This window comes from Amphibalanus amphitrite, unplaced genomic scaffold (genome assembly GCF_019059575.1).
Source record: "Amphibalanus amphitrite isolate SeventyFive unplaced genomic scaffold, NRLGWU_Aamphi_draft 001239F_arrow, whole genome shotgun sequence".
NCBI lineage: Eukaryota > Metazoa > Arthropoda > Thecostraca > Balanomorpha > Balanidae > Amphibalanus > Amphibalanus amphitrite.
The window spans coordinates 27,973-54,653 of NW_024882732.1; the positions used below are offsets into that span (position 1 = coordinate 27,973).

The following is a 26,681-nucleotide window of genomic DNA, read 5'->3' on the forward strand; positions in this document are numbered from 1 at the left end:
TACCGACTTTCGCCAGAACAAACAATGATGAAGAACATGTTTAAATAACTTCCTTCATTGATATCTTCCCAGTTAAGAGCCACCGTCAGATTGTGGCACGGAAGTTGACAACCAATGTCACTTTCCGTTCAATACTTTGCATGGGACAGAGCGTACCCGCAGTCATGGGGGTCATGGGCTCAACACACGTATGCGGACGCAGGATAAAAAAGTAAGCTCATCATCTAATATTGGATAGAGCCGCAGACCATGTAAGAAACCTTTATGAGAAAAGGCGATAAGCTGCGCCGAGCAGCAGCTCAGGACAGGCTGCTATTTATCCTGTCTATCTCATCAGTTCTGGATAGCTGATGGGATATTGGCGCGATATCAAGCAGAGCTGCCATTAGCCCGAACTACAGCAGCCGACAGTCGGTGCTCTCGGCGGACAGGGCGCTCACAGCTACTGTTGGGACCTCAAAAACAATAAATCCTCCCCCCCCCCCACAGAGCACTGATGAGTCACAGTGACTCGGTTTGCCAGCTCCGAGACTCGCGAACACTTCCGCGAGCTGAGTCTGAGTCAGAGGACTCGGTACAAGACTTGACTTGACTTGATATGTACTACAGTGCAGCAACAATATCAACTATTCCACGGGGAGTACGATAGCAGAGACAGAAACGAGCCAGTTCAAAACTACCACAGTGGTTATGGACAAAGCAAACAACCGCATACTTCCGGATAAGTACCTAACAAAATTTATCAAAAACAAATACAAATATATGCCGTTTTCTAGACAACTCACAGATCTTCCCGATATCTTTTCCATTTCACTCCTATCACAACACACCAAAGACCGTTGAACAGTACAAATACTATATTTCGTTTTGGACCGCCGCCCACCATCAGGGGTGACGGAGCGGTCCCATTACAGCACGGTCACAATCTCACAGCGGGAGTCAGTGCCAGCCACGGCCGACCCGGCTCCGGGCCAGCCGACGAACTGCTCACCGGCGTACAGGGTCACAAGGTCAGAGAACGGGACACCGCCCGACACACACACACACACACACACACACACACACCGGTACGAGCACTGACAGCACCACCAGCACCGACACGGGTGCTGCAGATACCGGCATCCACGCTGGAGTCGCTCCCTGCCCGGCGCGGCCGGAGCGAGTTCACTTACCCAGCAGCGAGCCCTTCATCATCTCATGCACCTTGGCCTTCAGACCCTGAAACGAGCCGACAGCAGACCCGTGAGGACCGGAACTAACGAACATACTGGGGTGTAGACAATGGACGAATGAGGACCCAGGCATAGGGGAGGCGGTGTTACAGTACATTGTCCCGCTTCATCTCCTTCACACAACAATGCATCGTCACCCTGAAACGCATTAGACGAATACACCATCTCACAAAAGTTTACAGTTTACACGAAGTCTAAAAGAGCGGAAAAATCAGCTGACGTGGTTCAAATGTGTGTTTGAAAAGTTGGTAGCGCTGTGAACTGTGCACTAAATGAGCTCAATCAGAACGCTGAGCCAAACAAAGTTTGACAAACCGGGGCCGGGACCCAAACCCATAACGAGTCCTTTTCCTCTCGAGCTATGTGCGTTAAGTTATTATCAGTGATCTATTGGGCTAAAGGCAACGTGCTTTCCTTCATTTGTGCATCGTATGATAAAAGATGGTGTTGTGTACGCATTTAATTTGTACTTTCTATCAAGAATCATCCATCAATTTTGCATGGGAAGTTAGACTGGATAGCTTTTGATAGTTGGTGGGATGTTTCTTTAGTCGCTTGTGGAACGAACATTATTCCCTAGCGGAGGACGGAGCCGGATAGTCAATATCTCGTATCTCCAGCACATGACAGCGCTGTATGAAAGCCTCGAGAAACGATCTCATCGGTCGGGCAGCACTGCGCCAGCACGGCGATTCAAGAGACCACGGCTCTCGCAGCGCTAGAGAAAGTCTTCTGACCCGGTACATACATCCTCCAGCGATTTACAGCACAGGCCGAAAGAGCTCGGATATAACGTCACATCACAACAGCCGGCAGAGCATATCGCATTCGAGCAACTCCCCATGCTTCAATTTCAACCCAGCCGGAAATCCCAGCACTTAACTCAGCCGGACCAGGTTCGTGCACATTAATTGCTTCCATTAACATATATGCATGAGGCACTCTGGTATTTTGCATTTTACGTCGGATTCTCATTATAATGTTCCTCCTAAAATCGATGTCCCGACAACGAGCCCAGGAAATACGCTGTCACTGACAGACGCCTTCGCATTTCAGCTTTCGCTTTATCATCTAAACCCTATTAAAACTACGTGGAACTCGACGAACGACACCAATTCTTAAACCGAAACTTTCCAATGGGAGCTTTGACCCAAAGGAGATTATCGATAAACGGCCATTAACACCTGACTGGCTGCCGGGTCGTCCCTCCTCCCACCCTCCTCTGCCCCAGTCTCCCATCCCACCCCGGCTCCCGCCGTCGGCTGACCCACCTCTGCCATCTGCGCCACCAGGCTGCTGCTGGCGGGGTCGGCCCCGCCCGCCCCGGCGCCCGCCGCCGGCCGCGCCGCCCCCGCCGACAGCCCGTTGGCGGGGCCGGCCGGCCGTCGGCGGTCCAGTTTGCGCTTCAGCTGTGCGAAGGCCTCGCGGGTTCTGCGGGCCTCCTCCTCCCGGTTGGAGAGCGGCCGCTCCTTGGGGCCGGACACCGGCGGTCGGTCCCGGTCAGAGCCGGAGGCTGCGCCCCGGCCCACGGACCGCGGCGAGCCAGACCTGCAGAGGCGACAACGGGAGACCGTCAGAGGGGGCTGACACGGGCTGAATGTATACAGGAGCACGAACAAACGAATCTGATCGTAAGTATCGTAACGAAGGGTCTGATACAAAATGGCAAAATGATGTTCACGGATTCTGTCAACACATAATACAGTTCACGTAACTTGGCAATCAAATGAAATGGCACCCTAGTCTTACTACACTACCAACAGCTTCATAGGCAGCAATCAGCTTATCATCCCGCGTCCCGCCCCTTTACAGGCATATACACAGTAACGATGTAGAAACAATCCCTCCACCCTCCCCACCACTGAGATTTCCGCCGTAGTTACCTGGAGGAGGCGGCGGACCCGGAGCGGGATCCGGACCCGGACTCGGAGCCGGACTCGGATCCGGAGCCGGACGCCGATCTGGACCGGGACCGGGATCCGGCCGGTGACCAGGCTGCCGACGGTACAGGCGTGGGGGACGTGACGCGGGGGGTGCTACCGGCCGTCTCTGCAGCCGGCGCCGCCTCCGTCTCCGCGGGCGCGGCCGACTCCTCGCCAGGAGCGGGGTCCGCAGCGGGGTGCGCCGGTGGAGAGCCGGCTGCTATGGGCACCTCCCGTGGCTGAGAGAGCCGCCTCTCCGGCGAGTCCCCGCCGGTCAGGTCACTGAGGAGCGGAGATACAGGTCAGGTCAGGTCGCCAGACAAACCAATTACGTAATTCAGAAAGACACAATATCTACCATGGTACCAGCTTTGTCTCGACCCACACATCACCATCAGGGCAGATACGAAACATTGAGACGGCCCGCTCTCCAGGTTGGTATGCGTGATTCGGTCAGGAGATGTAAAAAAGCCCGACCCTTACCCTACCTCTGGCTGAGCAGGGTCCCCACAGCTCCAAAGTACACTCTTTCCGAGCTGCTCGTCACACTCACATCACATCGCCAGACGGAGCGACGACCGGCGCCGGGCTGACAGCCACCTCCGAGATGGACGGCTCACGGTCCAGGCGGGCGGTCGAGCGACTGCGGGACCTGGCAGCGGCGTCATACCAGTGTTAACGGAGGGCCCCAGCGGACGGTCAGCCACTCAGCGAGGCAGTCAGCGAAACAAGAGCGCTACGGGCGGCCGTATGGACTATCCAAGTGACAGCAGGCGGGCTCGAGAATGTTGCACGAAAAGGTAGTATGATTGATGGGAGAATAAAGGCATGCCTGACTGATAGGCTTCAGGACTGTACCTGGACGCTAGAGTACACTAACATATCTAGTTACGAGTACTTAAACATTAATGGTTTGATATTGAGAAAGAGTACAGCCCAGACAGTACACGAAATGACAGCCTTGCAAAGTACTCATTACCGAGCTAATACGGAATTATTCAATTCATCAAGCGCTTTTCCCTTAGCAGTAACGTACGTGGTACGTACCTCTTTGATCGTTTGCTCTTCTTTGACTTGTGCTTATGTCTCTTTGATGATCGCGATCTCTTCCGCTTGCTTCGTGCCGGAGATCTAAAAATGAAACATAAAACGGATATGTAAGCGATCCAACTAACTCACCGACTCCAAAAACGACGCCAAAATAAGGCGGGTCAGTCGCCCGCGTATTGTATGTATTGTAAGCATTGTATAAGTATTGTATGTATTGTACTGCAGCGCACACATCGTGGCAAGCCGATCCATCCGAAATGACTATTATGGTCAGTCAGGCTCGGTTCACTAGGAACAGTCACCCCAGGAGTAATGGCGAGGGTAGGACGACCACCTACCGTGACGGTTCACGTCGGGCCGACCGTCGCCAGCGCGACTCCTCCTCCGCCGGTGTGATCTCGGACGACAGCAGTCTGCCGGCAGCGGGGGACACAGCCAGTGGTCAGTCAGTCGGGTCACGCCACACGGACACGGACATTTAACTGCATCTCAGTTTAAACAAATATGATGGAGCAGTTACTTGAAACTAGAAATTGAATTCGGCCTAGCCCTTTTCACTTTCCTACCTTTTGTAGGAGGCCGGCGGGCTGCGCGGCCTCTTCTTGTGTTTCTTGTGCCGGCGCGGCGAGCGGGAGCGGACGGGAGAGAGGGACGCCGGTCGCTCCTGCTCGCTGCCCGAGTCGCCCTGTCCCCGTCGCCGCCGGTGTGAGGAGCGCTTCTTGTGCCTCCTCCGGTGGCGGCGCTCCTCCCTGCGCTCCCGGCTGTCCGCTCGCCGCCGGCTGCCGCTGGGCTCCCTGCTCTCCGCGCGCCGCCTTCTGTGAGCAGGGCTGTCCCGACTGTCCCGTCTGCTCAGAGCGGGGCTGTCCCGACCGTGTCGTTTACTGGGCACGGGACTGTCCCGACCGTGTCGTTTACTGGGCGCGGGACTGTCCCGACCGTGTCGTTTACTGGGCGCGGGACTGTTCCGACTGTGCCGTTTACTGAGCACGGGACTGTCCCGACTGTGCCGTTTATTGGGCGCGGGACTGCCACGGCTTTCTCTCTTGCTCGCACTCCGATCCCTCTTGTCCCGTTTGCTGACGCTGCGACTCCGGCTGTCCCGTTTACCGACGCTCCGGTCGCGGCTGTCTCGCCTGCTGACGTTCCGGTCCCGGCTGGTGTGCCGTCCCGTTTCGGGGCTGCTGTCCCGCCGGCTGGCGGGGCTGCTGAGACGACTGTCGGAGCCGTCACCGTCGGCACTGGCGCCACTGCCGGGCGGCAGCTCCGGAACAGAGTGGGGCGAGTCTGCGGACAGGGGTGGAACGTCACAGTCAGAAACCGGTGACATCAGACAGTAGAAAATGGATTAGCGACATCCTTTAAAATAACGCTGCCTTACTTACATCACAATATAGCGAACCGAATCACTACCTGAAAATATCGTCGTGCCCGCAGCTTTTGCAGTCCACTCACCGGAGTCCACCAGCTTGTACTTGTCCAGATCCGCCTCGTCCCCCGAGTCTTCCTCTTCCTCCTCTGTCTGCGCTCGGGAGGGAGGACCTGCCGGCGGTGACGGCGGCACGCGACCCTCCGGCGCGGCCGGCGGGTCCGAGCCGCCTCCCGGGTCCTCCTCAGAGCCGGACGGCAGCGGACCCGGTGGCAGCTGGGGACCTGGAGAGGGAGGCCCTGGTCAGAAATGAGCGACATCGGTAATATAGACTTGCATGCAATGAAATAGTTTTTCCCATACCTGCTACATTGCATGATTAAATCGAGACATCCAGGCATTTTAATGGCACGTGCACTGTACCACACTTTTCAAAGTTTAATGCAGTGCTTTAATATTGCCAGCCGTGTGGTTCAAGGGGTGTGGTTAAATATATTCCTGCCCGGGGCCGGGATGATTCAATAAATGTCACCGAGGTTTTTTAGCGAAAACTCCGAGGGCCGTTAGGCCCGAGGTGCTTTTCGCTAAAAAAGCGAGGTGACATTTATTGAATTCTCGGCCTTAGGGCTGGAAGGTGTTTCCCATACCTGCCAAAAAGCTCACAACTATAATTGATAGTGACGTCAGCAGCCGTGTGGTTCAACGCGTTTAACCACACCCCTTGAACCACACGGCTGGCAATATTAAAGCACTGCATTAAACTTTGAAAAGTGTGGTACAGTGCACGTGCCATTAAAATGCCTGGATGTCTCGATTTAATCATGCAATGTAGCAGGTATGGGAAAACGCGTTGAACCACACGGCTGCTGCTGCTGACGTCACTATCAATTATAGTTGTGAGCTTTTTGGCAGGTATGGGAAACACCTTCCAGCCCTAAGGCCGGGAATTCAATAAATGTCACCTCGCTTGTTTAGCGAAAAGCACCTCGGCCCTCGGGCCTAACGGCCCTCGGAGTTTTCGCTAAAAAACCTCGGTGACATTTATTGAATCATCCCGGCGCCGGGCAGGAATATATTTACACAGATGGTATTTGACCGAATTATAGCTAGTGAATCAACAGCGTTTGAGCATGTTAGCCATCACGGCGTCGGTTATCATGAGTTCCCGTTACCTATGACTGGCTGTTTGATCTTGTCCACGTCCTGCCGGAGTTTGGCCAGGAACTGGGCGGCGCGCCGTTTGCGGTCCATCTGGATCTCGTCCCTGCCGACTCCCGGCGCGGGCGCGACAATCGGCACCTGTCGAGACTGCCGTTTGGTCGGCTCGGGACGCGCCGCCGCTGCCGCTGCTGCCGGTGCTGGTGCTGGTGCTGGGGTCACCGCAACGGCCGCAGCAGCTGAAAACAAGTAAAAGATGTCAGCCGCCAGAACTCGAAGACCAACAAACATGCATGCAAGGCTCGTTAGTGTCGCATCCGTCGCACCTTCACCAAACTCATTGTTCTGTGCTCACATCTCAGGCAACTATTCTCCAGGTCGTACCTTTGTCCGGTCGCGAGCCGCCGTTGGCCTCCGCGGTGGCGCCGGCCGCGGCGGCCGCTGGTGAGGTCTGCGCGCCTCCCTCCTCTCCCTCCTCGTCCTCACTCTCCTCCAGAGGCAGAGCGCTGCGCTCCAGCGGCGCAGACTCCTTCTCAGACTTGGCGCGGATCGAGAACGACACCGGCACTGGATCGAACGAAAAAGAATAAATTCGGCACATATAATTCCTCAGCGCAGAAAACGATTAGCAATGTGATTCATAGCATGCTCAAAAATAAGAAAACAAAGCAGGTGATAGCATTTGTCACACAGCTAACAAAATAACCAGGCTTTGAACTGATGAAAAGCACCATTGCCAACTACGTAGAAAAATACACAATTTTCTCAAGTTCAGGAAAAAAATAACGAATTCACCGAAATACGAACAACAGTATTTTTTTGTAATATCACTAACCGGGTTTGTTTCCCTTGTCCTCAGTAGTTTTGGCTGCGGCCGGTGCTGCCGTTGTCGCCGCCGGCTTTGACTTTCCCAGGTCCCGTTCATACTGCTCTAATTTGTGGCGGTAGTAGGCGTGATGGGCGTGCGAGTCGCGCAGGAAACTGAACCGCTCGTCGCCTGGAAAACAGTTCGGGAGCAGACGCCATAGAGGTGTTATATTGCAAGCAGGGTCAGATCACACATCTACATTTCCTTATTACTTGGTGTTAAAAAAGAGGCATCAAACGATTACAAATGCAAAATACGCAGCACATGGCGGGAATCGTTGTGCAGCCGCCGTTACATCGTACGCCACTCACCGCGTCCCATCACGATGCCCTCGAAATCTCGGCCGTTCTTGGCCACATAGCTGGCCATTTTGTCGATGATCAGTTTGACGTCGGCCGGCGGCAGGGCGGGGGCGGGGGCGGTGGTGGCGGGGGCGGTCCGCCCGGCCGCCTCCCGAGGACCGGCAGCGGCGGCCGGCGAGCCCGCGCGGCCCGCTGACGAGTCGGCGGCGGCGGCGGAGGGGGCGGCGGCGGGCACAGGGCTGGAGGTGCCGCTGCCGGTCGGACTGTCGGCAGCCTGGCGCGACGAGCGGATGTTCTTGACGAGTCGCTGGTAGGCGCAGTTGGCGGACGGCTGGTACATGCCGTCCGCCCGACCCGGAGCCTGGCCGTGGGCACAGAGGTGGTGCGGCGTTAGAAATTTTGATAATCATATGTTTGTCCCTAGTAAAAAAGTTATGTCCCTTATCAAGAGTACAACGCCTCACAGTATGTGACAACGCACAATGACATAGACTAAGCACTTTCCCCATACTTTTTTGTTAAATCCCTAGACAAATTGCATCAGAAACCCAATGCACGCACATATTTTAAAAAAAAAATGTAGAAAATGATGAGAGAGTGCAGCAACAGCTCCGTATTTAAAGAAGACTTGGCCACAACCCAACCTTGGCTCTGACTCACAATGTCCGGGCGACTGAGGTTCAGCGCCGGGTGAAGGTACGCCTCATTCTCTTCCTCTTCTGAAACAGAAAACAAAGGCTTGACAATCACACAAAACTACACCGACAGCACTACGCAAACATCGAAACAACGCCATGCCCAACAGTAAAATGCATATCGCATATGTTCACATCACATGCATGAAAGCTTCGCATTCATTAAAGTAAAACTATCCGCCTGCACCGCTCGCGCGCGCCGCCCGGAGCCGCCGCCACGTACCGTTGGGTTTCGGCGCGCCGATGGTGTACCGCCCCGCCTTGATCATCACCACCATGTGTCGAAAGAACGGCTGAAGCGGGTCGTCGAACGCCAGAAAGTCGAACATGGCGTTCTCAGACTGTTTGGCCTTGATGAGGATCTCCATCTGCGGCCCCTGACGCGCCACAAACAGCGCCGTCCGCTCGATGATGTCCGCGTGCCGCCGCGTCGCCGGCTGCCGGGCACCGTCAGAAGTTACACAGTGCCCGGTGCCGAGCGGAGGGGAGGGACGCAGACTGAAGGTTTGCTGCTCAAAGCCAGGATTGCCGTATTAGGGAACCTCTTTGTCGTGTTAAAGCTTAGCAACTGCGTCAACGGTTTTACCGCGATGGTTTAGGAGATCAGGGACACAGTAATTGGTGTTTCCAGCGCAATGCCACAGCCCCGGTCCCCGTTTTCCGGCCCAGCCCCACCTGCGCCATGTCAGCGGGCACGTTAAGCGACGTGGGCGGCTCGTAGGGCTCGTCGTCCACGGCCGGGATAGCGGCGGCAGCAGCCACCGCCTCCGGGGCAGCCCCGGCGCCGCCGGCCGCCGGCGCAGCGCCGTAGCTGAACCCGATCTGGTTGTAGCGGCCCGAGTCGCCGGCCAGCGACTGAAGACGCTTCCACTCCTCCTCTGCCAGAGTCGGGGACAGGCCGGAGGGCGACGGTCATTCAGAGGCTAATAAGCGCCGCCCCAGATAATATGCATTGCAGGAACAGTTGTTTATGTCATACAAAACAACAAAAATTACGAGAGCGGAAGACCTTTGAAGGCTTGCAAACACGCCATTTACGTTACGCAGCAGGCGAACGAGATAGCTATAACCGACTGTTATAGGGCTAAACGGGCCAGTAATCTGTTAGCCGTCAGTGTCAGTCGTCAAGCCTGTGGCCAGCACTGACCTTCGAGCATGCGCTCCTCGTCCTCGTCCTTGTAAAGGGCCATGTAGCGCTCCTGGTCGACCACCTCCTCCAGTTTGCGCTCGCGCTCGGTGAGCCCCTGCCAGCGGTCGTAGCCGCCGGGCGGCGGCTCGTGCGGCCGCAGGTCGGAGAGAGCGCCACGCCCGTCATACCTGCAGCAGAGGCGGCGCGTCACACGACAGCCGGAAGGGAAGGCGCCGCGCGCAGACGGGTGACGGAGGGGGACACATGGTACAGAGACAGCGGTCGGGACGCACCGCCGGGGGTCAGCTGGGTATGTACAGGGATAACCGGGTGGCCAGGGATAGCAGCACTGAGGAAAAGCAGCGATCGTTTAGACCGAAATACGGTCCCTGTTCGTCCCGACAACGCGCTGAAAACGGATGCAGTCAAAGTCAATCAGAAAATATGCTAGCAGTTGCCTGCGGCGGTCGGTAGTAGCCAAGCGTGTACGAATGACATGATAAATCGCAAAATAGGTAATTGTCAAATCGATCATTAGATAGCAAGCAAAAAAACCATACTGGCCACTCAAAAGTAAAATAGCATTTTCTAATAGGTACCTTGAAGTTTGATAAGAAACAGCTACTTACCAATGGAAGACATGCGACATGACATTTGTCTACAAGTATGAGTGTGTTGTTTACAGAAAACAACAAGTTGTCGAGCAGCTGAAAATGTTTTAAGCAAAACTGTTATGCTTACTCAGTTAACAGATAATGACCAAAGACAAACCAAATTATACTTCTTACAATGCCATTTGCTCAATCATTAGCAGTGATTCAACTGGGTCACATCGTTTAGATGGAAATGCAGCCTGAACATGTGGGGACTAAGTGGGATGAGTAACAAGTTCTGAAGAACAGACGCTATAATCATCCAGCAATGAAATGGTGTTACAAAATTCGCCTATCTTAAGCCTACTTCCTCCCATACTTACCGAAGATACCCTCATACTTACCGTCCTTACCCATACTACACCCCTGCGCCCTGCCTCAGCAGGCCTGCCGCTCCTCAGGTCGGCGCTGTAAAGGCTGTGCAGGATCGGTACGCAGACTGTGGACAGTGCACGCCTCCCGCGGTCAGAACATCACAACAGCTCAGTCAGGTACGAACCTAAGCCGGCATGGACCGCCAGCACCGTCTCTCCCGCTCGCTCAGAGCGCGGCCGCAGGCCAATGAAGCTCGCACCAGCGCACACCACATGATAATCGCGGCATACTTCTTCGGCAGCGCGGCACTTGTGTTAGGAGGTGGTGAGGGAAACCAACGGACCTGTCAATCTTCAATGTTTCGTCCGCCATCCAGGGTATGAGGTGTTTGCCGCTGTCGATGAACAGCGCCTTCTCGTCGTCCCTGAACAGCTTGCAGGCGTATCCGAAGACTAGCAGCTCTTCTTCGCGCCCTTTCTCCGCTGGCACCTCCATGGTCGCGCCCTCAGTGGTGTACAGGCTGACAGTCACAGTCCAGCAGAAACAGTGTGTCCCTGAAAACCAGACAGAATATTTCAGTATTTGATCAACTTGGATGTATCTTGCATGTGACCTGCAATTCCATTGATATATATCGATGGAGCACCTATAGATGCCATCAGAAATGTTATGTTATCGACAAAAATATCCTTCAAAGTCCAACAACTGGGACATTCAGGTTTTCATCATAGGTAGCTATGTGATAACAATGTATTCTAGTCCCTATATATCAAACATCCCACTATAGATTCAAGTACCTAAATGCTTTTGAAGCCCAGATTTTTAGCCTTAAGATTGTTCAGACATCAGTGGCTATTTTCACTGGCATAACTGTCAGCTTGCTTTATTTTCTCAACCTCTCAGCTTGGTCAACAGAAAAATGAAAATTGACTTCACTGTTGTATCCTGGCAAGTGTCTCATCAAAATATTTGGCTCTCCAAGGCCTACATGACCAGAGATGCAACAAACCAGAGTTATTGGAAAGGGCACTGGGCGAGGCTCTTTATGAATTCACTCACTCATAGACCAAGTAACTTATATGCACAGTTTCCTAAGCCTGCATATGATGCTGAGTACCCACTCAGAAATAAATGTTGCACTATTCATATTAGGTATGTTTATGATGATTGAAGATGCCTTATTAGTAATTATAGCCATAATATGTAGGTATTGAGCTCAGAGCTGTGTCTCTACCTGCAGGGTTGGCATTTTTGCCGGCAAAAACTAGTTTATGCCATTTGCCGGTTTAAACCGGTTTTAACCGGCAAAAAGTGGCAAAAACTGGCAAAAACTAAGAAATATCACAATGCTATGCCTGGGCATGGATTTGAACATGAAACATTTTAAGGAGAATTCGGTGAAAGCTTTATGCTTTCAAACAGAAGTGACATTGACCATTGAAATGCTTCATAACTCAGAAACATTTTCATGGGCTTTCCATAAGGAGCTAGTAAGATGCCTTTTGGGGGTGACAAATGAGCCAGTGCAAGGGTGACTGGGTGAGTCCTGCACAATCAGAAGTACGAAGGGGTATCTGCCACTGATATGCGCACGGCACCGCATGGCACCCTACTTACCGTGGCCGTCTTGCCCCACTCTCCCCTACATGGAAATACATTCCGTTGTGGATGTCTACTGACATGCATAGACATTTTAAGCAGGGATAAGTAATGAGGCAGCTTCAGAATGTTTAGTGCATCTGTATAACTACCAGAAATGCATTTGTGCATTTCAAATCCATTCCTAACTAGAAAAGTCGGTTTGGCCATCTGAGTTTTAGCCAGTTTTTGCCAGTTCTTGCCACCAGGGTTTCTGCCAGCCGGTTTAAACCGGTTAAAACCACTGGCAAAAACCAGTTTTTGCCACCCCCTGCCAACCCTGTCTACCTGAGACTGCAAATCTTTTAATCAGGGTTCTTACAATACAAACTCCTTTAATATTTTCTAACCTCATTGTAGGCTCAGAATAGGAATGGGAACCCAACCAACCAGGTGAGTTAATGAGAGATGTCAAACCTCGCATGGCAGAACTTTCTGCTGGTTGTGGAATAGGCCTCAGGGCACTGGGCATTAGTAGAGCAGACATCACACAAAAGTTTTCCAACCAAGAAGATCATTGCACTGTAGGTTTGTAGGTTTGTAGGTTAGATTAGGTTAGGTCAGGTTAAGTTAGGTTTGTTTTAGCTTAGTTAGAAAGAAGCATCTCCAGGCATAGCTCCTCTCCTTAATTGGAAAACCTTCATGTGACAACTGTGACGTCTGTTCTACTACTGCTGCCCCATGAATGTGCACTAATTTTTATTGAATTGGCCATAGACTATGATCAAAATTGGTCATAGTCTATGTCCAATTTTGATTTATGCATGCAAATAGGAACTTGATTTCTTTTTAATAATTTTTCTTAATCCAGGACAAATTTGTACTTGTTCAGAAAAGGTGAGATCTAAAATTGTGGTGCCCTTGATACAGATATGAAACAGCAGAAATTGTAGGCTCTAGGTTGTAGGTTATTAGGTTGCAGGTGGTGTTAGGTTGTAGATTTGTAGATTTCAGGTTGTAGGTTAGTAGATTTATATGTTGGTAGCCGGTAGGCTGTAGGTTTGTGTGTTTTAGGAACGTAAGTAGGTAAGGTTAGGTCAGCTTTGATTATGTTTTCCTTGTAGTAGTACCACATATAACTATCATGTTTGGATTCTGGATGTCAAATAATGTAAGAATATGCAAAATTTATGTTTTAAAAGCAAAGGGGACTTTTTCTGAACAATTGTCAACAAGTCAGCATCCTGGACAAATCTTTGAATGCATGACTGTCTTCAATCCAGTCGGGGGAGGTTTGGTCAATCGTTGTCATTTTTAGCACGTGCTATTTTTGTCACACGTGCTAAAAATGACAACGATTCTGCTATTTTTGACAACGATGAGGCCGATTTCACTCCTCAGCGAGGAAATGAAGATTTTGGAAAGATAAACACTGATTTTGGAAAAGAAGTGCTGCCACCTGGTGCAAGACGAAGAATCCAGCTTTAATATGCCTGTTATTTGTATGGTAGTTTGTTTTGTGGCCTGAAGTTGGAACTTAAAATTGAAGCATCCGAAAATGATCGATATTGATCGAAAACATGATGTTGATGAAAAAAATAATATTTTAAGTTGAGAGAGGAGGCCATTTTATCCAGATGCAGTAGTTTACTTCTTGAAATTATTTTTGCTAATGACGGCTGCTAATTATCCCTCATTACATGGCAGTCGTCGTAAGCAAAAATAATTTCAAGAAGTAAACCACCGCATCTGGATAAAATGGCCTCCTCTCTCAACTTAACATATTATTTTTTTCATCAACATCATGATTTCGATCAATATCGATCATTTTCGGATGCTTCAATTTAAAGTTCCAACTTCGGGCCACAAAAAAGGGTATACTTCACAGAGCTGGGCATTGCGCAACTTAAGTCCGCAACTCCGCAACTCCGCAACTTGCGGACTACCCTCTTGGTAGCGGAGTTACGGATCGGCTACCGAGCCCAAAAAAGTTGCGGAGTTGCGAGTTGCGGAAGCGAAAAATTCTAAAGCGCAACCGCTACCGGGGCCGCTACCGCCGCGCTGGTGGGGGCGCCACTGTACTCTTTGCACTCCACTACACACTGCACGTGTTTCCAGGCTAGTTTTTGAAGCTGATTTCGAATTTGATGACCGTTTGAACATTTACGAAGTAGTTTTAGTGCCTTAGTAACATGTTACGAGGCTTTCAGTGGTGGTTGACACTGGATAGGCGGTAGGACGCCTACTGGTTGACCTGACCTGACCAGGCCCAAATGCATGAAGACGTCATCTTTGATCAAAACCAACATGAAATTTGTTATCAGCGCCCCCCCCCCCCAAAAAAGCATAAAAGCTTCACTTTACGGAGTTCTAGCAGGTTCGATTTTCCCGACTTTTGGGTCATTAACCTGGCCTGGAAGGTCAACCAATGACCTATGACCTTAAAATTGGGTATCATCGGCTTCCTCTCGTCACGGGCAACACGCTCGTTTTTTTTTTCCGCGAAGAGCTCTAGCTCGATCAGGGGTCGAACGGCAGGGGGGGAGGGGGTCCAACCGACGCACACGTTAGACGCTGTAAAACACCGCACACAGCGAGGGTTAAGTCAAATGTTATGGTCGCCAGCACGGGGGCGGGGGGGGGGTGTGTTTGGACACCCCTCCGTAAGGTTTTCCGCAAATATATAAAAGAGGCGGTGGCAGCGCGGCTGTTTTCGACACTGCTATTAACACATCCTTTCCACACATTGTATCAACATGTCAGACCCAGGTCACCTCAGGTCAGGTCACCGGGTCAAGTCAAGGGACCCAATCTCCGGAAAAAAAATTAAACACCCGCCCTAGCAATACAGGGCAATATAGCAATATAGATACACCTATTGACCGATCACTTTGAAACTGTCTGCAAGTGACAAGGGTAACAAGATATACCTAGGTACAAAGTGTATTTTTTCATATTTTTTTATATTTGTGACAGGTAAGGTCAACTGTGTGACCTCTCCATTATAAGTCAATGGGAGAAAATATAACTCGTCCGGATTTGCGGCAAAATGATCCCAAACAACTAAAACATGCAAAGAGTAGCACTGGCAGGTCATTTACGTCGACTGGTGTCGCAATGACTTGCGCATTGAGCATTATAGGTCAGACATCATCAGAGGTCACCAACAGTCAGGTCACCAACAGAGGTCAACCAAAGGTACTACCTGTCAGACATAACACTGCACAGGACTAAAACTGATAAAACATAGGAACCTAATAGAGGTTGGTAGCGGAGTTGCGGAGTTGCGGAGTTGCGAGTTGCGGTTTTACGATCTGCAAAATAGTTTCGGAGTTGCGATTGCGCTTTGGGTACCGTAGGTTGCGGAAGGTAGCGGTAGCGGTTTCCAAATTTCGGTAGCGATGCCCACCTCTGATACTTCAACGTTGGACTACCATACAAACAACGGCCATATTAAAGCTGGTTTCTTCTTCTTGCACCAGGTGGCAGCACTTCTTTTCCAAAATCAGTGCTTGTATTTCCAAAATCGTGATTTCCTCGCTGAGGAGTGAAATCGGCTTCATCGTTGCTAAAAATAGCTGATAGCGTTGTCATTTTTAGCACATGGTTGCCAAAAATGGCATGTGCTAAAAATGACAACCATTGACCAAACCTCCCCCAACTGAATCAGAGTAAATGGAATAAAGCTAACATAGCTGACCTGGCCTAACCTAAACTGACAAGTTTTAACCCTCATTTGTGATTTGACCATGTGCAGAAGAAGAAAATACATTAAGTAACGTGATGGAATATTTGCGGCAGCAAACATTAACCTGATTATCTTCACAAAGTGTTTGCTCACATGGCAATATTTCATTGAACATATGTATGTTGCAGTTTACATCCTGAATAATAAAATTTAAAAAAGCAAAAAACACAAAGAATGTAAAATGATTCTCGTTCATACTTTGGCGCATGCGCGACATATACGAACGACACTAAAACCAGTAATATCACAAAAAGTGCGCATGCTATTAACATATAATAGCTTTGAATAACAAGACATTCACGCTGTCTCATATCTACCGTAAATCTGTTTTTACCAACCTCAGATGATTCGCCACAGCTTAGCACCGAGATCCACACACACTGGCCCTATATACCTGCTATATACGGCCTTGCACATTGGAGTCTGAGCGTACCACAAGCTAATAATATTAAATCCAAAATGAAAATAACAGCTTCAGGTGAATAATTACGTCACTAGTTCTGCAGACGCTTTTGCATCATGGTCCGTGCAGTATCATCACGTGTCGTGTTGGTTGACTTGAAAAGTATGAAAACAAGTTGGTTCAGACTTCAGAGCTTTTTTATCATAAACTGCTTTATTTTACTTATTTTTCACTCAAAGCTACAAAAGCGGCCAGTGAGCCCGATGACCTCCCGCCCCGTAGGTAGTTGATCATTCCGTATACACGCGTATCGTTCAATCGTTCTCATTCCGCAGACACAGGTATCTGTACACCCTCACCCCGACGCGTATCGTCCCATCGACCTTCTACATATATGCCCTAGTGCCATCGTCCCAGGACCTATACAAAAAAGAGCTACCGTGCTGCTTTCAATCTGTCTAGCTAGGCTGTGTGCAGTGATTCATCAGCACCACTACAAAAATCGCTTGCCTATCTCCGTGCTTCGGAGACGTCCTTTGATTCTGGTAGAGTAGAAAAGTTCAGAAGCTTTCGTGTGTATTATGAAGAGTAGGATGACAAAACATGTGATCCCAATGCGACTCTGATCTAAATGCTGACAAAATGTCATCTACATCGGCGCGAGGGTAACGTGCCTGCGTCAGCCCTTTGCTCAAATGAACAGGTGATAAAGTGGGTAAGACCACAATCACAAATATGCTGTCCAATGCCGTGAAGCGTCGACGAAACGGTGAACCATCTGTGCCACTTTCAAAGGCACGCCTGCTGGTGTGAGTGGTGTCTGCAAGAAAGGCAGAATGCCCCACTCCATCGAACAGCCAGTTTTGTCGCCTTGACACATCTGCTGTTGTTCTCGCACATCGGAAAAGAGTGCGATACATCACCAAAGCAGACAGACAGTCGACTGACCGACACCGAATCACGCAACGTCGCGACGCATTACCGGCATCCTTATCCGCGCATCTCGCAGTACGCAAACCTAGGTGACGCTCTACTGGTCAGCAAGCGAGGACAAAGCCCGCCCCGGTGCTCGAACGACCAATGACTGATTCCGGCCGCTGGCAGCTACTTCGCGGCACTGCAGCCCACCGATCAGGCCCACAGCACCGGGCGGCGGCGGCGGCGGCGCTCAGCGGCGGTCGCGGTGCCGACGCTCGCGGCTGCGCTCACGCCGGCTGGACGTGTGTCGCAGGAACTCCTCAACGGAGCGGTCGTACTCGGACATGCGGCGCTCGGCGCGGCTGGGCGCGGCCGGCGGCGGCGGCACGAACTCGGGCAGCGGCGGTCCGTCGTAGTAGCGCGGCGGCGCCAGCGGGTCGAACAGAGCCGGCGGCGGGTACGGCAGCGGCGGCAGCGGGCCGCCGCGCGCCGCCAGCTCACGCATCAGCTCCGGGTAGATGCGCGGCACCGGCTCGCGCGGCGGGTAACGAACCGGCGAGCGCTCGTGTGGCGGCGGCCGCTCGCGCGCGTACGGGTGGTAGCGCGGCGGTCCCGAGTCGCGGCGCGGCGGCGGCCGAGGGTAGTGGTCCTCGTAACGCGGCCGCCGGCTAGGCAGCCGCGGCGGTTCGCGGGGCGGCGCGCGGGGCCCGCCCCGGCCGCGGAACCCACCGCGCTCGCGGAAGTCGCGGCGGGCGCGGCGCACCGGGATGGGTGCCGGCATGGTGAGCGGCTTGCTCGTCTTGACGGTGCGGCTGGCGCGTTTCGAGTCCAGCAGGATCGGGTTCATGTCGATGGTGAGATCACGGGCGAAGCGGCGGCACAGCTCCTCGGCGACTCGCGGCTCCACCTCCTGGCCGTCGCGGCCGATTTTCACCGGCTTCCCGTTGTTCCACGGGTTGTACAGGTGCGCTGTCTTGGGGAACGGCAGCTCGTTGCGGTTGATCCAGGCGACGCGGAACACGCCACCGAGCGCTCGCGCCGGTAGTCCCGGTGGCAGCACCCAGTTGACGGGAGACAGGTCGCGGCGCGACTCGTTAGAGATGCGGCAGAACCCGCAGAAGCGGCCGCTCTCCTTCACTGAGAATATAAGCAGCACGTTGCGGGACTCGCGGAACGCCTGGTTCAGTTTGGCCTCGTTCTGCGGGGGCGTGCTCCATACACCGCGCGCCTTGGCCAGCGTCACGTTCTCCTCGTTGTTGGATTTGATGATGAAGAAGCGCGCGTCACGGAACAAGTAGTTGAGCTTGGTGAGGTAGCTCTCGCGGCTGCCGGAGGTGGCGCCGGCCGCGGCAGCCGTCTGCCCATTGGTCGTCTCCTCGGCGGCGGCTGTGGCGGCTGTGGCGGCGGCCGGTGGCGCGCTCTTGGCCTCCCTCTCGTCCTCGGAGGTGACGCTCGGCTCGGAGCCGTCCTCGTCCACGTCCACGCTGAGCTCCGAGTGGAGCGACTTGGACGAGCCGCTGCTCACCTCCGAGCGCGTGTCGTAGTTATCGTCGGCGGCGGGCGCGGCTGTAGCGGCCGGCGGCTCTCCGCCCGTCTCCTCCGACACGGGGTCTGCAGCAGCGTCCACCTCCATGGCCGCTCACCAGGACAGCTGCTCTGTAAGGGGCGGGCGGAGGGGGGACCTTAGTCGGCGGGCGGGGATATCGGCGGACTAGGAGGGTGCATCCCACACGGACAGATGGTTCGGAGGAGGAGCATCCTCGGAATCGGCAGCTCTGGATTCCATTGGTATTGGAAGCCTCGATTAAGAAATTTCTTTAGACGAGCCAGCTGTGATAAATACGATGCAAATCGAGGCGCAAAAAAGGTCTTATTTCAGCAATAAGGTTACCTACCATAATGGTGTAAGGCAAGAAAAGGATGAGGAACGATTTGTTAAACGGTCCTACTGAATTGTCTTTTAAACCTTCTGAGAATTGTTGGATTAGAAGTTAGTGCACCGTACATTTGTCGGAGTAGTGATTTAGGTTATTTATTATAAGCTAGAGAGAAACCTGTAAAAGAAACACTGAAAGCAGAAATTTTGACGTCGCAAAGCCATTCAGAGTAATATCCTGCTGACATTAGGTAAAAGTGTAGAGTATGATGCGTTCAGCTGATGAGCATATATTGTTGGTTTTTAATTGACATCCCTACGTCATATTTTTAGTTTTTAAAAAAATCAGTTTAATGTTTTGTCTAGTTCCACTTACTTACCTGCGCCTCTGAAAGAAAGTATGTTCATGAGCAGCATAAGACAAGCAATGCAAACACTGATCAAATGAAGTTGTTTTTCAGAAAATCAAAATGTAGGAAAAAGCAAAACTATTATAGAACCTCATTTCAGCAGCTATTGAACACAGAAAAGGAAGTTGTTAAACTTAACAGGACAAACATTTGCATATGCCATAGACAATAGACAGCACAGACGAAATGCCTGCTGTCAAGGTCGCCTTGCATTTAGGTACTTAAGTTGAGTACATTGAAACATAGCCTTGATTGAAACATTCCTGGATCAAACGTAAAAAGTTCGATTAAGAAATGACCGGTGATACAGCTGGCGAGTTAGTTTTTTACAACTGCAAAAAATATACTTTACAATATCATAAAATAAATCATATGGTAGTAAATGATAACAAGTGGCTTCCAACAAAATAGTGGCAGAATTTGTGAAAGAGGTCACTGGTGCACACATTGTTACAGCCATCGTGTGGTGCGGTCAACAGACACCACCACTCGTCTCCACCGGTCCCAGAGAGTCCGTCCCGGCACTGGGTGAGGCGGCCGGCGTCCACTCGGCGCGGCACACACTGGTGGCGGCGTGCCGTCTCCACTCACTCGCCGCCGCTGGGCGCTAGTCCGACAGTCCCGCGCCGCCGGGCGCCGCCGCCCGGCCGGCATACAGTCCAGCCGCAGCCGGCGCGGGCCGAGCCGGCCAACAGATACGGGTGTGTCGGGGGCGGGGGCCGGCCGGGCGCCCGCGCGGCCACACCGTCCGTCCGTGGTGCGGCCGGCGGCCCCGGCACCCGGTAGCTCGTCCATCACACCCACCCAGACACACACAGCCCGCGACCGTCCCGTCCGACAGTCTCTGCACCACACCGACAGACACACACACAGAGAGAGACGGGGAGAGAGCGGCAGACAGTCCAGTCCTCGGGTGCAGCTGGCTGCAGGGCCGGCCGGGCCCCAGTACCTGCGGAGGGGCGGCCCCAGCCTGCGGTCCCGGCCCAGGCCGAGTGTGCTGCCAACACTCCACTGGTGTGCCGCCGCGGCCCGCCGGTAGCGCGCCTCGCAGGGGAGGCTGAACGGCGGCGGCGCCAGACCGGTCCAGACACTGGCCTCTGAGCAGCTGCTCTTCAGCTGTCAGTCACGGCTTCTGACTCCGTCCGCTGAAAAGAACAAAATTTCTGATCAGGTAACATAATATCAGCAATTGTGTCTTTTCTGTACTGAGTGAATGAACTGCACTCGAGTCACCAGCTGTTTTCTGGCAAACTTTTGATGACATAAGACAGCGATGGTGACAGCCTTTATCGCAACCGAACCAAGAGTCGTCTCACATTTCCTTGGCGTGCTATATTCGTCAGAACTTCTTCGTACTCGTACATATATTCGTCCATCGTATTTCTTCAGCTCCTTAAATAGTCCTCCCAAAATCATGGGTCAAAGGTGGCAAGTAGGGGTGAGTCACAGAACACACGGTAAGCTGATGAGGTGAAATCAGCAAACATTGACCCTCGAACTTGTAGGGGAGGGGGTCGAACGCGGAGGTCTCAGCACAGAACAAAAGGGAGGACCTCGTGCGGTTGGTCGGGCGGCTGAAGGGACTCGATGCTCATTCTGCGCTCTATCTGCTCCGCAATAGTCTATGGCTCCCCAAGCTTCAGTACTTGTTGCGGGCTGCGCCATTTTTCCAGCATCCTGCGCTGCTGAAACAGCTAGATGAGGTCATCAGAGCGGCGATTGAAGAGCTAGTGAATGTCAGATTCAGCGACATGAACTGGGAACAGGCCTTCCTACCTACCGGACTCGGAGGGCTAGGACTGAGGAGAACGGAGGAAGTCGCGCTCCCGAGCTTCATGGCTTCGCTCCACCGCTGCCAGCAGCTGCTACATACCATCCTGCCAACAGGCTTCGCATAAAATCTTAAACGAGCTGAAGCAGGCAGAAGAGTGGCTCGTAAAAGCTGGCGGCAAGATGGCTCCTGCAGACGACACACGCGACCGACAGAAATCCTGGGACGCCCCGATCGCCGAACACCAAAGGGACCGCCTTCTGCTCGCAGCCAACCAATTCGACCGCGCTCGTATCCTAAATAGGCGCAGCGACGCCTGAAAGCGGAGCATGGCTCAGAGCTCTCCCGTCTTCTAGTCTGGGAACCCACCTGGACAATGAGACAGTGAGAATCGCAGTCGCTCTACGTGTCGGCGCCGACGTTTGCAGCGGCGTCCACGCCTGCATGTGCGGCTCGCCTGCCGACGTCAAGGGACATCACGCTCTCACCTGTCAGTTCAGTGCTGGAAGATTACCGCGCCACACAGCTCTGAACAACATAGTCAGACGTGCTCTGCTGACCGCAGGCATACCAGCTCAGCTCGAGCCGTATGGTGTCGACCGGGGCGACGGAAAGAGGCCAGACGGCATGACCATCTACTCATTCTCGCATGGCCGTTGCCTAGTTTGGGATGCGACATGTGTCAATACATTCGCAGACTCAAGACTGGGAGGTGCCGCGCTGAAGTCTGGGGCGGCGGCCAAGAAAGCAGAAGACGGGAAGCGCCGAAAGTACGCCCAGCTCACACAGCGTTTCAGGTTCGAGCCAGTTGCATTGAAACAGACGGCGCCTGTGGTCCTACGACCAAAGCCTTCCTCCAAGAACTTGGTGCTAAAATTGCGGCGGTCAGCGGCGACCAGCGAGAGCTGGAGTGGCATTGGCAGCGACTCTCCATCGCCATTGTGAGAGGTAAAGCCGCTTCAGTTCTCTTGGAGTGTGCCACTGACCCGTCCCAACAACACCTCAGCGCCGAACGCCCCGACAGGGAGAATGCTGAGCAACAGCTGGCGACGACGACCGGCTCGAGGCGGTCTGGCTGCTCGGGTGGTTCCCGGTTAGTGGCAAGCCAGCAGAGGTGGTCGCCGCCGTCGCCGAAGAAGTTGGAGGAGGAGAGCAGGCCCAGGGGTGGAGATCTGTCAAAATGTCAGGGGGGTCCAGGCCGGCCAGATGGAGGCGGGCTGGATGCAGTACCATTGACTTACATAGCAGTAACTCGTTTTCAGGGGGGGTCCTGACCCCCCCCCCCCCCGAGATCTCTACCTCTGAGCAGGGCGCTGTAGCTGTACGGCGGCAAGGCGCACACGGCTCGCGAGCTACAGCTGACCCCAGCCGCAGACTGAGACCCCGACAAGCCCGGCAACGATCCGCTCTACATCGGACTTCCCAATTACGGTAACTCGTGTTACCAGAACGCCACCCTGCAGGCACTGCTAGGACTGTGTCCGTTCTTGAACGACATGATAGCGGTGCACTCGGGCCCGGAGAAAGACAAATGTCACACGCTGCACGCCGTCGCCAAGCTGATGGTGCTCCGCGAGAAGGCCCTCAGCCATTGCGTCTCCAGCCACCTCAGCAACCTGCGTGACGTGTTCGGCGACATCGACCCAGCCTTTCGCGGTACCGAGATGCAGGACGCCAACGAGTTCCTGCTGCGCCTTCTGGACACGATAAAGGACGAGACCGACGCCCGCCAGCCGTCCACAAATCAGTCGGGGGAGGGAGGTTTGGTCAATCGTTGTCATTTTTAGCACGTGCTATTTTTGTCACACGTGCCAAAAATGGCAACGATTCTGCTGTTTTTTACAACGATGAAGCCGATTTCACTCCTCAGCGAGGAAATCACGATTTTGGAAAGATAAGCACTGATTTTCGAAAAGAAGTGCTGCCATCTGGTGCAAGAAGAAGAGGCCAGCTTTAACATGCCCGTTGTTTGTGTGGTAGTTTGTTTTGTGGCCTGAAGTTGGAACTTAAAATTGAAGCATCCGAAAATGATTAATATTGATCGAAAACATGATGTTGATGAAAAAATAATATGTTAGTTGAGAGAGGAGGTCATTTTATCCAGATGTGGTGGTTTACTTCTTGAAATTATTTTTGCTAATTGACGGCCGCGCATCATCCGTCATTGCATGGCGGTCGTCATAAACAAAAATAATTTCCGTTGGCCGTTATTTAAAACTGGTTTGTTCTTCTTGCACCAGGTGGCAGCACTTCTTTTCCAAAATCAGTGCTTGTATTTCCCAAATCGTGATTTCCTCGCTGAGGAGTGTAATCGTCTTCATCGTTGCCAAAAATAGCTGACAGCGTTGTCATTTTTGGCAGGTTGCCAAATATGGCATGTGCTAAAAATGACAACGATTGAGCAAACCTCCCCCGACTGAAATCCCGTCCGAGACAATTTCCAATTCCAAACCATGGAGAACTTTATGTGCATCAGGTGTCACAAAACGGTGCCGAGGCGGCAAGAAAGCATCACCTGGTTTGTGAACATGCCGCGTCGCCAGGGCAGCGAGGTGCCAACGCTGCAGGACGCGCTTCGATTGAGCATACAGCCAGAGCGGCGGGAGTTGCTCTGCCAGCACTGCGGCCATGACAGTGTCGGACTGGAATTCCGGAGGCAGGAGGTTCGCGGCCGGTCAGTTCCAAAGTTGTTACTGCTGCTACGGTGGCGATCCGAGGGCCCAGGCGCGCGCGGTGCGAAGACCACGCGCGCTGCACCAAATGGAACCCAGATGCTCCCGACAGTGCGGACGCCGTGGGGTCGACGCCCTGCGGCCCCGCCGCCCCGAGTGTCTAGTCACCACCAGTCAGCCAGCTGCCCAGGACGCTGATCCTGCAGCTGAACCGATTCTTCGTCCTGGGTGATGAGTCCCAGAAGATCCAGGCCAACGTAAGCATCCCAAAGTACTTGTCGCTCGAGTACGTGTCAGGCGACGTCAAACGGCCGCCAGAGTGGAGATGCAAAAAGTCACTACACGCAACCTGTCCTGTCAGACATTCAGGAGCAGGCCAGGCTGGAGCGACCGCCGGTTCTCTTGTTGCCGCCTCCTGCGCCAGCGCCGCTCTCGCCCACCCCCGCCCCGGCCCCTGCCGCCGCCTTCCCGGCGGCGGAGGCCATCCCCACCCGGACGCCGCCACCAGCGCGGGAGCCCACGCCGCGGGCAGCGGCCAAAGCGCTCCAGTCACTGCTGGCCGCCCTGCTTCCGTCGGTCGCCGGCGAGCTGGTGGCACGGGACGCCGAACCGGACTCGTGGTCGGCGCTGTCCAGCATGGAGGAGGAGGACAGTGGGCTGCAGGGAGCTATCGCGAAGGCGCAGGAGGAGGGCGAATCGGAAGACCTGGCCGCCGAACAGGGGCACCTGTCCGAGTTCCGTGCGGAGGACGACCAGTCGCGGCGCTCGTTGGACCTGGACGGCGACAACTACCGACTTGTGGGCGTGGTCAGCCACCGCGGTGGCGCCACGCATTCGGGCAACTACGTCGCTGACGTGTACAGCGCAGGGCGCGGCCACTGGTTTCACTATGATGATCGCATTGTCAGCTGCGTGCAAGAGTCAGACGTGCTCGGAGACGGCCACCAAACCGCCAGAAACGGTTACATCTTTTACTACCTTCATATCGGCCTGTGCAGCCAGGTGTTAGCCGCTACGGCACTGGGTCATGGGCGGCACAGTTCCTTCCCGACCCCGGCTCCGGCAGCACCCGAGCCGTGGAAGGAATCCCCGGGGGCGGAGTAAAACGGCCAGGTGACCTGTGTGGACCGGGCGCTAATGTCGAACACTTGGGTTTGTCATCATTGTGAGTGTTTGAATATTGTGTATGCATGGGTATGTGAAAGCAGGTAGACCACCATATTTTGATTGATGCGTAACACATGTACCGTGTGTTTACAGCCATGAATATATAATACCTAGCTTGGTAAATCTAAATACATATTACATGAGGTCCACTAAAAAAAGCAACTTGTCCAAGGGAGCATTCAGTAAAATAACAATGTGAAATACACAGCCCTAAATCAGTTGGGGAAACTATGAGGAGCCAAACTGAAACAAAAATTGGATTAGCCAATCAACGGCTGGAGTGGGCGGGGCGATGACCATATATGGTCATTAAATCAGACTTCATCTTTTCAATGAATCCTAGCATTCAAATGAAAAAATAAGGCATAAGAATGTTTTTTGACCACACAAGGCCTACACTCACTCGGTGCATAATTAACTGGCGGCTCTAAATCGCAGAGTTACAACGCAAGGTCAAACAGTGATTGGCAAATATGGCGGATTGAAACAGACGCTCCAAAAATGTAAACAGAGGTACCATGGTTTTAAAATGTTATTATTTTTATTATTTTGTTTATGGTTTTTCTAACTGTGGTTTATTGTAATTAAATTCAATCTTTTACCAATTTTCTTTCAAAACACCAATCCATTTTTTTGAATGGCCAGCTGATCGACGATTGTGATGCCCAAAACCTGCAGAAAAGCCGTTTTCCTATAGCCATATTCGAGTCAATTCGCCGAATTCAATCAAATCACGCTAATTCCCAGGGAAAAATGGAAGCCTTTTCTCTCCGATAAGCGGACGCGATACCACAAGTGCCGGCTTGTTATACCATTTTTCACCCTTAAAAGCGGGGGCTGCATTTATGCCCATTATGGTCATTAAAAGTCAATTTATTGACCAATCAATTTTTTGACATTCGACTCGTAGTTTCCCCAACTGAAATGAGTAATGTAATGATATATTTTCAACTGAATAATACCTCAACCTACTTAAGTACTTTTAAACCTACTTTTGAACGGTACTAGTGAACAGTATAATAACCACTAACTTGCTGGATACCTATGTCAATGTTTTGCTGGATATTAAGCCCTACCTGTTTATATTGAATTTCTTTTTCGCGTTGTTATTACCAATTTATTACAGCACTTTCCTCTTGAGGGGTTCCTCGGTTGGTTCGTTCAAGGCCGTATATTGGCAGGGTATATAGAACGTATATTGGTTCGGTTACTCCTCTTCTTCGATTCAAGGCTTCGATTTCAGTTTTTTTCTCATGCAATAAATATTTTATAACCCCGCGTTCGATGTCTCACGGACGACGAAGATTCAACGCCGTCCGGCCAATCCCGTTCAAGGTCAGCGGGGGCTCGGCTGCGGTTATGGAACGTGATTGGCCGGACGGCATAGAATCTTCGTCGTCCGCTAGACATCGAACGCGGGGTAAAATCGGCGGGGGACCATCAAAGCG

At 52.6% G+C, this 26,681-nt stretch overlaps 2 protein-coding genes across 8 annotated transcripts; both read right to left on the reverse strand.

Moving 5' to 3' along the window:
- Positions 1-842: 842 nt before the first annotated feature.
- LOC122371404 (splicing factor, suppressor of white-apricot homolog) lies at positions 843-16,415 on the reverse strand. Of its 2 annotated transcripts, XM_043347701.1 has the most exons (18): positions 16,355-16,415; positions 11,034-11,244; positions 9,741-9,910; positions 9,269-9,471; positions 8,817-9,030; positions 8,559-8,617; positions 7,908-8,259; positions 7,564-7,725; positions 7,113-7,295; positions 6,743-6,967; positions 5,657-5,854; positions 4,771-5,488; positions 4,543-4,617; positions 4,202-4,285; positions 3,708-3,806; positions 3,116-3,436; positions 2,504-2,780; positions 843-1,218 (listed from the first exon to the last, which is right to left on the reverse strand). In XM_043347701.1, the coding sequence occupies exons 2-18, from the start codon at positions 11,183-11,185 to the stop codon at positions 1,165-1,167; spliced, it is 3,546 nt and encodes a 1,181-aa protein (XP_043203636.1). In that variant the 5' UTR covers positions 11,186-11,244; positions 16,355-16,415; the 3' UTR covers positions 843-1,164. The 2 variants fall into 2 exon arrangements, with proteins under 2 accessions (XP_043203636.1, XP_043203637.1); XM_043347702.1 differs by lacking the exon at positions 16,355-16,415 and having other exon boundaries at positions 10,875-11,235.
- A 563-nt stretch (positions 16,416-16,978) lies between these two features.
- LOC122371402 (YTH domain-containing protein 1-like) lies at positions 16,979-26,470 on the reverse strand. Of its 6 annotated transcripts, none has more exons than XM_043347700.1 (3): positions 26,310-26,460; positions 20,573-20,768; positions 16,979-18,988 (listed from the first exon to the last, which is right to left on the reverse strand). In XM_043347700.1, the coding sequence occupies exon 3, from the start codon at positions 18,968-18,970 to the stop codon at positions 17,588-17,590; it is 1,383 nt and encodes a 460-aa protein (XP_043203635.1). In that variant the 5' UTR covers positions 18,971-18,988; positions 20,573-20,768; positions 26,310-26,460; the 3' UTR covers positions 16,979-17,587. The 6 variants fall into 6 exon arrangements, with proteins under 6 accessions (XP_043203635.1, XP_043203632.1, XP_043203634.1 ...); XM_043347697.1 differs by having other exon boundaries at positions 16,979-18,993; XM_043347699.1 differs by having other exon boundaries at positions 16,979-18,993; positions 20,070-20,768.
- Between the last annotated feature and the right edge of the window lie 211 nt (positions 26,471-26,681).